The 13,446-nt window shown below is 43.0% G+C and overlaps 1 protein-coding gene across 1 annotated transcript; it reads left to right on the top strand.

The window, feature by feature from the left end:
• The first annotated feature begins 8,288 nt into the window (after positions 1-8,288).
• LOC124649039 (periodic tryptophan protein 2-like) lies at positions 8,289-12,617 on the top strand. The gene is made up of 8 exons (XM_047188722.1): positions 8,289-9,461; positions 9,815-10,066; positions 10,159-10,251; positions 10,436-10,807; positions 11,479-11,823; positions 11,916-12,143; positions 12,222-12,414; positions 12,526-12,617. The coding sequence occupies exons 1-7, from the start codon at positions 8,289-8,291 to the stop codon at positions 12,387-12,389; spliced, it is 2,631 nt and encodes an 876-aa protein (XP_047044678.1). The 3' UTR covers positions 12,390-12,414; positions 12,526-12,617.
• Positions 12,618-13,446: the final 829 nt, after the last annotated feature.

Genomic DNA, 13,446 nt, shown 5'->3' with positions numbered 1-13,446 from the left:
CCCATGAGGAGGGAGTAGTTCTCCATCGAGGCTCGGGGCTGTACCGGTAGCTATGTGGTTCATCTCTCTCCTATGTAGTTCAATACAATAATCTCATGAGCTGCCTTACATGATTGAGATTCATATGATGATGCTTGTAATCTAGATGTCATTATGCTAGTCAAGTGAGTTTTACTTATGTGATCTCCGGAGACTCCTCGTCCCACGTGTGTAAAGGTGACAGTGTGTGCACCGTGTGGGTCTCTTAGGCTAGATTTCACAGAATACTTATTCACTGTTGAATGGCATAGTGAGGTGCTTATTTATATCTCTTTATGATTGCAGCATGTTGTATCACAATTTATCTATGTGCTACTCTAGTGATTTGTTATTAAAGTAGTTTACTCCTCCTGCATGTGTGCAAAGGTGACAGTGCGTGCACCGTGTTAGTACTTGGTTTATGCTATGATCATGATCTCTTGTAGATTATGGAATTAACTATTGCTATGATAATATTGATGTGATCTATTCCTCCTACATATGCATGAAGGTGACGAGTGTGCATGCTATGCTAGTACTTGGTTTAGTAGCGTTGATCTATCTTACACTAAAGGTTACTTAAACATGAGCATTATTGTGGAGCTTGTTAACTCCGGCATTGAGGGTTCGTGTAATCCTACGCAATATGTTCATCATCCAACAAAAGTGTAGAGTATGCATTTATCTATTCTGTTATGTGATCAATGTTGAGAGTGTCCACTAGTGAAAGTGTAATCCCTAGGCCTTGTTCCTAAATACCGCTGAGTTACTACTGCTTGTTTACTACTCGCTGCGTTACTACTCACTGCGTTACTACGCTTGTTACTCGTTTCTATGCGTTACTCATTGCTTGCAATACCACCACCATCAACTACACGCCAAGCACTTTTCCGGCACCGTTGCTACTCGCTCATACTTATTTATACCACCTGTATTTCACTATCTCTTCGCCGAACTAGTGCACCTATTAGGTGTGTTGGGGACACAAGAGACTTCTTGCTTTGTGGTTGCGGGGTTGCATGAGAGGGATATCTTTGACCTCTTCCTCCCTGAGTTCGATAAACCTTGGGTATCCACTTAAGGGAAACTTGCTGCTGTTCTACAAACCTCTGCTCTTGGAGGCCCAACACTGTCTACAGGAAAGGAGGGGGAACGTAGACATCAGAGCCTCTCATCCAAACGTCCGGATGGGGATTTTAAAGGCTATCCCAACCTACGGCAGTGCCTCCAGCACCCCGCCAGGCTCTATCAAGTCCGTTGGCGTGCAGGAGGGAAAAGATACAGCTGGCTTCCCCAGAGCCATTATAGATCTTATGGTCAACGCGATATGTACGGCGCTAGAATCACTGGACGGCATTGGTACTTAATCCTAGATGAATAGTACCCGTGCAATGGAACCTCCACCAATCAACACATACCATGGTTCCATTGCCCACCACATAGTCATATTCATAATTGTAAAATTAATATTTGCTTTTCAATGCAAGAGTGATAAGTATAATACTTTGCATATAATTTGATAAAAATAATCAAATGACATGAGCAAGCGATGAACTTGCCTTTCTTGACTGCAAGATTATGCAGGCAAAAGCTTCGATACGTGAGAACTCCAAATTCTGAAATACCATCATTGTCCGGTAAGGACAATGTTTAAAGAACTGGCAAAGATGCTATAATGCATAGTATGAGATGCAATCGTCCCGAGCGTAGTCTAACCTCGATGATTTAGGATGGATGAGTTGTAAAGATTTCTTTGGGTGTGTTGCACTTTTAGGATGGTTCTCAAACAAGGTTCATATTAGGGTTTGGTTATATTAGCATCATAAACAAGTGATATAAGACATCATAACAATTATACATGCAAAAGAAGGGTGATTGCATAACAAGCAAGAGTAGTTGTCAGTTTTAAATTCTACGAGGACATGGTTGATGTTTACTTATTTTGTACTTCAAAAGAATAACTTTTGAAGAACAGGTTAATTAAGAAATAATAGTATAAACAAGAACTATGGTTTCGATGGTTGAATTGACATATGTACCTCAAAAGAATAACTTTTGAAGAACAGGTTAAATAAGAACAAGAACTATTATAAATAGGAGCTATGGCTTCTAGGGTTTACTATTGGATTTAGTTTTCTAATAGGGACTAGTTGGTTTCTTAAGTTGAATAGGTCTATATGTAGCAAGTTTTGGCAGGTTTATTACTAGGTTTCTCCTAAGCATCATATCAAAGGATGATTATCAAGGTGTTGCTATGATCTAGGGTTTACTATGGCTTCACATTTGCTTCACTAAGTACTCACTAATGGTTTCTAAGTTAAGTGGTTTATTAGTTTCTAAGTAGAGTTTAGTGGGATAGGAGCATGTTTTGTGAATTTCTACACAAGGTTGGTACTAGGGTTCATCATTATGGTTTTGCTAGGATATGATAGTTGAGATTGAATTCCATGGTTCTACATGTAAAATAAATCTCACATGATCACATGTGATATTCAACTAGGGTTTTTGTTAGGGTTAAAACAATTTAGAATGATTACATAAAATAATGGGATCAAGGTCTTACTTATATAAAAATTAGGGTTTCTAAATTATTGTTAGGTTTTAAGATAATAACTTGCTAATTAAAATGTTTGAGTTCACAATATTTAAGCTACCAAATTAATATTGGTTTTTAATATCTTCTTGATTTATTATTATTTAAAGAAAATAGAAAATAGCAATTTGCAAATTAGGGTTTATGAATTATCACTAAATAAAAAAATAAAGAAATTCAATCTTAACATTTTACTTAGTTTCTAAATAATAATTATTTAATTTTTGGAAACTTCACTAATTATTGAATTTAAATTGTATTTAAAACAAATGGAAAGGCATATTTAACAAAGTTAAAAATAAGTGGATTTTTATTTTGACACACATTTTTATTTTATATTTTATTTGAATAGAGTTTATTTTTGTGAGCATTTTGATATATTATTCATAATTTTCTGAGTTGAAATGATTTTTCTATGATTTTACAAAGTTTCAGCATTTTTCTGGAATTTGAAATTAAAACGAAAACATTAAACGTACCGGTTCACTCCTAGTCCCAGACACTGACGAGTGGGACCAAGTTACACGTCAGGTGCCACGTCGGCAAGGTCGGGTCAAAATTGACCGTGGCCTTTGACCTCACCGGCGTTTAACGCCGGCGGCCAGAGCACTGTGGCGCCGCCGATTTAGGGTTCCCCGGAACGCGTGGTTGGTACCAATCGAACGAGAACGACGAAACAAAGCTACTGGTGGTGATGGTTTGTGCGGGGACTCACCGGAGCTACACCGGCGACCATGTCCCGCGGCGGTGCTCTCCGCGAAACGGCTAAACGGAGCTACATAGAGATCTAGGAAGCGAAACTTGGTTCATCAGATGCGCGAGCTCACCGTGAAGATGATGGTGTGGTCGGTGACGTCGATTGCTGACGGAGACGACGACGATTGACCATTACCCGGCGAACCCGATGGAAAGGGAACGCCAAAATTCTTCCTCGAATGGGCTCCCCTTGATGCTCTGCTTCTCCAGGGTGACCTACGCGGCCAGGCGCGTCGACTGAGCCACGCCATGGGCTCCGGGATGGCTTATATCTTCGAGTTCGTCATCGACGCCGGCGACAGTACGTGGAAGATAGCAAGAGATAGAGAGGGATAGAGAAGAAATGGATGGGCGGCGAAGAACAAGGATTACACGGTGATGATCTCCAACTATTTATAGGCCGAGGGGAGCTCTGAGGCCTCGACACGACGACGGCGATGGTCAGGAGGTGGCGGTCTCTGGAAGATTTAACCTGGCGAAGATCTTTTCTTCCGCGGATAGACTCGGACGCGAGAGAGATTGGGCGTGCTTCTGAGCGGTCTGGAGACGTCCGGGCAAGCTTATCGGCGAGAAGGTCGTGGCCTACTGGCGTTGCAGCGCTGTCGACGTCGGAGAAGAAGACGACGACGTTTTCCTCTCGCACGATTATTAAGGCAATCGAAACGGTATGGTGATGGGTCGATTTCGTTCGTGGGCTGGGTTACTGGTGGGCTTGTGTGGAGATGGTGGTTGGTGCGGTGCTGGGCTGCTGCGGCCTGCTTCGGTGGACAGGTAAGGTTTTCCCTCTCTTTTTCTTTTTTAAATTTTCTGTTTTTATTTTCTGGTTTGAATTTAGTATTTGAATTCACATTTGAATTCTGTTTTGTTTTACAGCTTCTAAAATATTGGAATATCAACATAAATTGATACTAATGATTACTGTATCACTATTTTGTTTAAATAAACTTTGAATTTTTGGATTAGATTGATATATTGTGAGATTTAATTATCATAGAAATGGGTTTTGATATCAATCTCAATTCCTTTTTAATTTAAGAACAAAATCTGTTTAAATAATTTGAAGTTTAGAACATGTGAATGGTAAAAATATTATTAGGTTAAACTAGTGTGCTTAACAATATTGATTGTTCATATCTAGTTTAATTATGGTTGAAGTTTAAATTAAATGGTGTTATGAATAGAATGAGTTTATGATTTCATGTGGGTTCTGAGGGTTTAAGAAGATGATTTGATAAACTCTATCTTTAATAATCTTGCTTAGCATTTCTGGCTTGGCTTACTTGAAATAGATCCTAAGCTCATAATGGTTAATTCACTTGATAAGGTGATGGTCCAACTATAATATATTTTTCCTATTGGTCAACTTAATCAATTATTTAGAACATCCAGTAGGATTGGATATTGGTTTCCTTCTACTCACCCAAATGACATTAAGTCATTAGGTATGCAAGGCTTGGTTGTATCCTTGTGATCCATGATACACAAGGTAGGGCATAATATTCTATGTGGATTAGTTCCATATGACAAGGTTTATGGTTTTGGGAATACTTCACTATTTGAAGTATTAAATAGGCATGAGGCATGGCAAGGTTATAATTATAATCCAAAGTAATCCATGGGTTGGAATTCACATGTAGTTTAGGGTTTAAGTAGTGATCACCAATATGATACACAACTAGAATTAGAATATGAGCATAAGCTTTGGTTATGTTTCACTAATAGAGAATATGGCTCTCACCTCCAAGATTAAAGGTTGGTTTGAACAAGTAGGATTTAATACTACTCTAATATTCTCTAGGATAGACATGGATATGGTTAGCATCTATAACCTCTCTCACTTCTAAATGTCTAAGAACATCCTAAAGTCCTACTCAAGAGATGATGATGTGATCTTCTAAATATATGGTTTGCCTAAGAATTCTACCTTGGTATCTTATGTAGCTTGTTCTTCTGGAATTATGATAAACCTGCATCTTGTGGTTTGCCTCCACCTCCTAGCTTCTTCATCTTGATCCTAGCTAATTCATATGGAAGGTCTCAAGTGTTTGGTTTCCTTGTATTATGCTACAAGGTGATCATATGGATGAAGGGTGTGGCTCTATTTATAGGCTTGGGCAAGCTCTAGTGTCATGACACATAGGTGGGTGACTATTGTTTTGGTTTGATGAATAAGGTGCTTGGTTGTCATGCCCTCATCCATAGCAATCCTTTGAGCATGAGGTGGCAAGTCTTGGGATGCAAGTTATGTAGATATTTTCATCCTATGTGGCATGATCATTATCCTCTCATATGAATTATATTTGGATAGCCAAGTGTCATTTGTTACTAAATATCTTGTGGATGGTTTTATTATTGTGGATGAGTCACTATATCATATTTGATTGGATTTATATTATAATATTGGTCAAAAAAGGTCAAGGTTGAAGGTTATTCCTCAATTTTGAATAGCTGGTGTTTGATTGCACCAAGGCATGATCATATGAGTTCCAAAATACTCATGAGTAGTTTTATTCAAATAGTTTGAACTATAATTTGTAATGTAAATGGATTCAGTTTTATGATATTCCATATATTTAATAAGTTATGATTTAAATAAGAATGTGTGGCCTTTATGCACTTTAGACCCTATGATTTACCTTATTTATTAATAAGTTTAGAATTGAATTATATTACACACAAAGGTAGTTGCTAACTTTTAAGTGTTAATAAGTTAGGGTTTAATTCTTAAAGAATGTGTTGTTGTAAGGAATGTCATGTTGAGATCTTTTATAAGATCTTATAGTTGACCCTTACTTAAGATGTTATTTGTTGTAAAACTAATTCTATTTGATCTAGCCCCTAGATCAAATCATATCTACCCAAAACAGGGTTTTAGCAAAGATCACAGTGAAGTTTATAACGCTTGACTTGATGATCTACTTCAATTCCAGCAAGTCAAGTGAAACTTCAGTTACTGTGGTAAGTTTTATTTGAAAGCGCGAAAATTCCCCGGATTTTCTATGCATGAATGCAATGCACATTTTGGTGTTCTCTCATTTTATAGCCTCTAAACCTGGGATATTACAGCCACACAACTAGTCGATCTCCTCCGGCGAGAGAGAAGACCACCACCGCGGTGCCACGGTCAGCGGCACCTGACGCCCGCCACCTGCCACCAGGTCGGCGCCGTCACCACCATCGCCATCCAGGGCCGCCACCCTTGGTGCCGTGATCCCAGCTCTCGAGGAGGAGCAGCACGAGATCCACCCCCATCCCCACCCGCCCGGCCATGCCAAGCGAGGAAGGAGGAGAGGACCGCGCCAGGCTTCGGGGCCGCGCCGCCGCCCCCATTATAGCCCTCCCGGCGAGGCCACGGCGAGGAACGGCGGAGAGGGCTGCACCACCGCCCCCAACACCACCCGCCCGCGTCGCCATCAACCAGAACCGGGACCATCCCCCCGGCGCGAAGGCGTGCCTCCTACCGCCGCACCAGGGGACCACGCGAGGATCCCCGCCGCCCCCATCACCGGCCGCGCCAGGCTTCGCCGGCGGCGGCCTCCGGGGACGACGAGGAGGAGAGGGGAGGGGGAGGGGAAGGCTGCGGCGGCGGCTAGGGTTCGCCCGAGTCGCCCTTGGAGGAGGGAAAGGTTGTTGCTCTGTTCGTTAAATTCTCTGTTCGGGGACTTTTGGCTGAAAGAAGAGAACTTGTCAGGACAAACGTTTCTCGAGGGACCTACACCCATGGATGACAAAGAATTGAGGAAGATTTGTTTTTGTACCCCATAAAATTCTTCAGTTATCCAAAAAACTATCAAGCCTACTTTATTTTTCTTAGCTTCTCCAAGAAACTACTCTCCCTCTTCTCCAAAAATCTAGAGGAGGGTTGCTTCTCAAAAAAGTTGTCTTGAAAGTGGAGAAGAACTGGGCTTACAACTTATGCTTAAACCATCCCTAACTCATCGCGAGTGGTTGTCTACTTAATTGCTTATATCAGGCGCTCATATATATTCAGTGTTAAGGGTGAGCTTGGAATTTCCAAACTGTATCATCTACACTACACCTATCTCAAATAGGGTGGCACTAGGCGTCAATTGTGCGGAGTTGATCGGAAGATAAGTAGGGGCAGAGGAGGAGAAGATTGTTGGAAAAGGCCAGAGAACTGACGTACCTAGCTTTGAAGAAATCTTAGCTTTAAAGAGGAGGGATTGAACAAAAAAGTTCCATGTTAGGAGGGGATGGGACCTGTTATCCCCACCTCCGTTCCTGAAGATCATCTCTAGTACATCATCGCAACAAAAATATACGATTGCGTGCAACATTTTGTTACACACTTACAACATCGTGTATTATGTAAAAGATATCAATGGAAACCAGAAAGAAACATCATTGAACCAAAACAAATCTAGAGACAATGGAAGAGGTTGCAGGAAGAGAGAAGAAAAGGAGGAATTTGCGGCGGGAATTCATAGCATCATGTTTGATCTTCTTGACAGTAGAAATACTATTTCAGGGTTAACTCGGTATATGCTACAATTAGATTCGCTATTTAATAAATGACATCGGGGAGAAACATAAGAAAAATGGTAGTTCCATTTGGATGTTTCAGTATTTACATTATGGTTGTTGTATATTTTATACTATCAAAGTAATCCTTTTTTGCACTGCCTCTTATCTGGTGATTTCTAAATACGACAAGTTGATACTTCATAGTGGCCTATATCGAATTAATCATTTTTTGAAGAGAGTTCACGAATGATCAATTTCATGATTTTAGCCCAGCCCGTTCCAGAGTTGGGCTACCCTGTCGCTCACGGCCCATGAGGATTTCGAACCAGGCCCAGTACTAAAACCCTGTCGTCGTCAACTACCCAACAACAGCCTCCTTCCTCCTCCATCCCCAAAACCCTAGCCCCCAAAGCCCGCCCGCCTCCCCTCTCCCGCCATGAACTACCGCTTCCACAACCTGCTGGGGGCGCCCTACCGCGGCGGCGACGCCGTCTTCGCCGGGGACTCCTCCGTGCTCCTCTCCGCGGTCGGCAACCGCGTCGCCACCACCGACCTCGCCGCCTCCTCCTCGCTCACGCTCCCCTTCGAGTCCTCCTCCAACCTCACCCGCCTCGCCACCTCCCCCTCGGGGGACTTCCTCCTCGCCTCCGACGACAAGGGCCGCGCGCTCTACGCCAACCTGCGCCGCCGCGCCGTCCTCCACCGCATCTCCTTCAAGGAGGCGCCCTCCGCCGCCCGCTTCAGCCCCGACGGCGAGCTCATCGCCGTCGCCGTCGGCAAGCTCGTCCAGATCTGGCGCTCGCCCTCCTTCCGCAAGGACTTCTTCCCCTTCCACCTCCTCCGCACCTTCCCCGGCTTCGCCGCCGGCGTCACCTCCTTCGACTGGTCCCCCGACTCCGCCTTCCTCCTCGCCTCCTGCAAGGACCTCACCGCCCGCCTCCTGCCCGTCAAGAGGGGCGTCGGGAGCAAGCCCTTCCTCTTCCTCGGCCACCGCGCACCCGTAATCGGCGCCTTCTTCGCCACCGACAAGAAGACTGGCACAGTCCACGGGGTCTACACTGTTTCAAAGGATGGCGCTATCTTCACATGGAAATTATCGGCACAAGGCGACGACTCTACTTCTCCACCTTCACCCGGAACACCCGAGCAGGATTCAGAACAGCCAGAGTTGAATAATGGGAGCAGGAAGAGGAAGAGTTCTGGAGAAGAGCCGGGCACCACTCCACTGCATTTGGCAAAGTGGGAGCTGCAGAAAAAGGACTTCTTCATGCAGTCACCGGCCAAGTTAACCGCCTGCGATTACCACCGGGAGCTCGACATGGTGGTGGTTGGGTTCTCTAGCGGAGTGTTCGGGCTCTACCAGATGCCCGACTTTGTGTGCCACCACTTGCTGTCCATATCGAGAGAGAAGATCACCACTGCTATTTTCAACAGCCTGGGGAATTGGCTGGTTTTTGGGTGTGCCAAACTCGGGCAGCTGCTAGTGTGGGAGTGGCGGTCCGAGAGCTACATTTTGAAGCAGCAGGGGCACTACTTTGATGTCAACTGCATTGCGTACTCACCAGATTCTCAGTTGATTGCCACCGGAGCTGACGATAACAAAGTCAAGGTGCGTCTTCTAAGTAATTTCATTTTCAAGCTCAATCATGTCCTTTTCTGCTAGTGCCTTGGGAAATTACTTGTTTGCCATGTGGTTGAAAGAATTTGAATGATAGTACCAGCTCGGTGCTTTATAAAGTAGCTTGAGAATAATCTAATGAAACTGCTATCCAATAATGTTATTGACTTGCTCTGCCTATTTGAACTACTGCTCACATCATTTTTATTCATTTGAATTGATGTCTGTTCAAAACCAGAAATGTTAGCTATCACAACTTATTCCAATGTTCACAACCATATTGTGCTAAGTATCAATATCCTGTGCTGCTGCAAGTCTGATACACATGAACTGATGTGTTGCAGGTCTGGACGGCTTCCACTGGGTTCTGCTTCATAACATTTTCCGAGCATACAAATGCTGTTACTGCAGTTCATTTTATGGCCAATAACCATTCTCTTCTCAGTGCCTCCCTTGATGGGACTATTCGAGCGTGGGATTTGTTCCGTTATCGGAACTTCAAAACGTTTACGACCCCTTCGCCTAGACAATTTGTTTCTTTAACAGCAGATCAGAGTGGTGAAATAATTTGTGCTGGAACACTTGATTCATTTGAGGTGTGTGTACTTAAACAACATTTTTCTCTTGATTCTTTTGTCTGCTATGCTCAACTTGTAGTTCCCTGACTAGCCTAATATTGTTCATGCAGATATATGTTTGGTCAATGAAGACTGGTCGTCTGTTGGATGTACTCAGTGGCCACCAAGGACCAGTTCATGGTCTAATGTTTTCACCAATCAGTGTAAGTTATGCTTTCTCTGATTTCATCCCAATTCCTGGTAGTTAGAGGCTTAGAGCTATTTTTTTTGGTCTGAAACAAATTGACTTTATTAGTACCAGCAAGAAATTTTTGCTGAATTTGCTCTACTATTGGTTCCATATGTTTTTCTAAATCCACAGAAACAGTAACTTGCTTTCTTTTGTAGGCTATTTTGGCTTCATCATCATGGGACAAGACTGTCCGTCTTTGGGATGTATTTGAAAGCAAGGGCGCTGTGGAAACTTTTCAGCACTCACATGATGTTCTTACTTTGGCTTATCGTCCTGATGGAAGACAGATTGCGTGCAGCACGCTAGATGGCCTAATCAATTTTTGGGATCCTTTTGATGGGTTGTTGATGTATACAATTGAGGGTCGCAGGGATATTTCTGGTGGGCGCCTCATGACTGATAGAAGATCTGCAGCTAACACAAGTATAGGGAAGTATTTCACGACACTGTGCTATTCTGCTGATGGCAGCTATATTCTTGCTGGAGGAAACAGCAAATATATATGCATGTATGATATTGGAGAACAGGTAAGAAAATCTTTTTTTTGTTATGAAACAACTTTGTAGCATACACACATTCCTCATTCTCTTTTCTTGTAACTATTAGAGGTGCCTCCATTTTACATTGTATGCGCACTTTACACAATCTCGTTATTCTGTCATCAATTACTTCAGTTTCGTAACAAAGTCTATTACTCTGTCTGTCCCAGTGGGGAGGTGACACATGTTTTTCGAGATTTAAGTTTGATCATTGATTTGACCAACCAACTATGAAATATATGTTATGCATGTTATACCACTGAATTCATATTTGAGTAAAGTTTTTAATGATATAATTTTTGTAACGACCAACAAATGTTTAACTGATCAAATTAGTGGTCAAAGTTTGGACACGTAAAACAAGGGTGCCACCTCCATTGGGACTGTGGGAGTACTAGTTGCTAACGGATGTCTGCGTTTTCTGACTTCGTGACCATAATTTTTTTCCTAGCAGCGTCACAAACTTTAAAAGTTCACTAGCTAACCACATCTGAATGTTGCTCTCTGCGGCATGGTAACAACTAAGCTGTGTATGCTTTAGGGAGCCTTTGACATTATCTTAATTGATTGACATGATAGAAACTTTGTAAGAACACTTTTTGTCAGCTTTGGTCAAAGTTATTCACTGTCTTCTGTATTTGCCAATGCCATCTCTGCAGGTGCTGTTGCGTAGATTCCAGATCACTCGCAATCTTTCATTGGATGGGGTTCTTGATTTTCTGAACTCGAAAAATATGACTGATGCTGGTCCACTAGATTTAATTGATGACGAAGATAGTGATGTTGAGGATGGAATTGATCAACAAACAAGAGGTAACATGGGTCATGGTTTACCTGGATCGATGGCAAATCGTGGAAGACCCTTGGCTCGGACAAAATGTGTGAAGTTTGCTCCAACAGGAAGATCTTTTGCTGCAGCGACCACTGATGGTGTTCTGTTGTACTCTGTTGATGAATCATTCATTTTTGACCCAACAGATCTTGACATTGATGTTACTCCGGAGGTATTTTAATTAATGTTCTTATGCGAGACTTGTTGTCTTGAAATGGTGCTTGATCAATTAGTAATGAATTTCTGTGCTTTGTGTTCCTACAGAAAGTGGAGGAAGCTCTTGCAGAAAACCAGCAGCAGAGAGCCCTTTTACTAAGCCTCCGGCTGAATGAGGACTCGTTGATTAAGAAATGCATATTTGCTGTGGATTCATCCAATGTACGAGCAATCTGTTCATCGGTACCCTTCAAGTATCTTCAGAGATTGATCGATGCATTCGCTGACCTTCTGGAAAGTTGTCCACATCTGGAATTTATCCTTCTCTGGGCTCAGGTACTATTCTCTTTTGTTTTTTGTTGTTGTTGATGCTGATGTACTGGTCTTCATCTTATTCTAATATTTCGTTTACAGGAGCTATGCAAGGTTGACGGAACCTACATTCAGCAGAACTCCAGGACCTTGCTTCCTGCTCTCAAGTCGTTGCAGAAGTCGATAACAAAAATACATCAGGATTTGGCAGACACTTGTTCCTCCAATGAGTACATGCTGAAATATCTGTGTGCTGCTGGGACAAAGTAGGCCATGGTTGGCATGTAATGTATTTGTGAGTATTTAGCTGATATTTCTCTTGCAATTGATCAAAACACATTTTATGAATGTGTTCCTCAATTCTTGAAAACGGGAACTGACACAGATCTTTGATGTGCTCCTGCAGTGGATGTTATATCACCAACATGATCTTTGAGCAAATCAGGGGCTGAGGTTTGTCTGCCAAACCCTTCTTCAGCTGGATCGGCACTGTGCTTGGGCAGTGGCTGCAGTACAAGGCCTACCGTCTATGTTGTCCAAAAAATACGGTTGATTCTCAGACTGAAGTTGAGCTGAACCCTTTTGTTGTTTGCGAACCAGCTGAAGCCACTTGTGACAGACAGGCCAGGAACTTGATATTTTTGTGCGGAGGAAGGATCGTCTCTTATACCAGAATTGGGGACGTGTACCTTTGTGTAAAACTATGTGACCAAATTTTGTTACAAGCGAGAAGAGATACTGCTCCTATTTGTGTCAGTTATACTCCGTCCGTTCCTATGGGTACGGTGCATTTTTTTTTTCAATTTTTTCCAAAGATTAAGGCGCCTGGTGAGGTTTCACCTATTTCTCTCCAAAATACCCCTCTAGGCCATTTATGTGGACCTAAAATATCTCGAGGAGTTACTGATTTAATCATTATTGGTCTTTCCAGCTGCAACTGATTTAATCCTCTCCCCATCTGATTCCCAGCTGCAATGACGCTGGCTGATTGGGTCATGCATGGAGGAGAGTATAGGAACAGTTAGAGGGTCGCACGCGCATGGCAGGTAGAGAAACGAGGAGACATGGCGCAGTAAATTAGAGAGGGAATTAAGAGCATCCCACTGGCGACCTCGATAGCATTTTGGGGGCCGGGAGTGAAAATAGGCTCGTACCGGCGCGCCCCAAACGGCGCCAGCTAATTTTGAAGCCCAATAGAATCGTCGGCAACCCCGTGCGAATTGGGCGCGCCGGCGCCTTGCGGGGCTGAAATTTTTGGGCGTGGGAGCCGCCTGTCATCCACACAACCCAAAAGTTGCAGCGGGGAGTGACGGGGCCGACACGTCAG

This window comes from Lolium rigidum, chromosome 4 (genome assembly GCF_022539505.1).
Source record: "Lolium rigidum isolate FL_2022 chromosome 4, APGP_CSIRO_Lrig_0.1, whole genome shotgun sequence".
Lineage (NCBI taxonomy): Eukaryota > Viridiplantae > Streptophyta > Magnoliopsida > Poales > Poaceae > Lolium > Lolium rigidum.
Note: the sequence above shows the minus strand (reverse complement) of the source record. Positions and strands in the feature narration are given on the sequence as shown.

Bases quoted from the DNA above. Each gene is read 5' to 3' on its own strand.
- LOC124649039 (XM_047188722.1), top strand. From the start codon at position 8,289: ATGAACTACCGCTTCCACAACCTGCTGGGGGCGCCCTACCGCGGCGGC. The intron at 10,067-10,158 runs GTGTGTGTACTT...TTGTTCATGCAG, and splicing joins GAACACTTGATTCATTTGAG to ATATATGTTTGGTCAATGAA. The intron at 10,252-10,435 runs GTAAGTTATGCT...TTTCTTTTGTAG, and splicing joins TAATGTTTTCACCAATCAGT to GCTATTTTGGCTTCATCATC.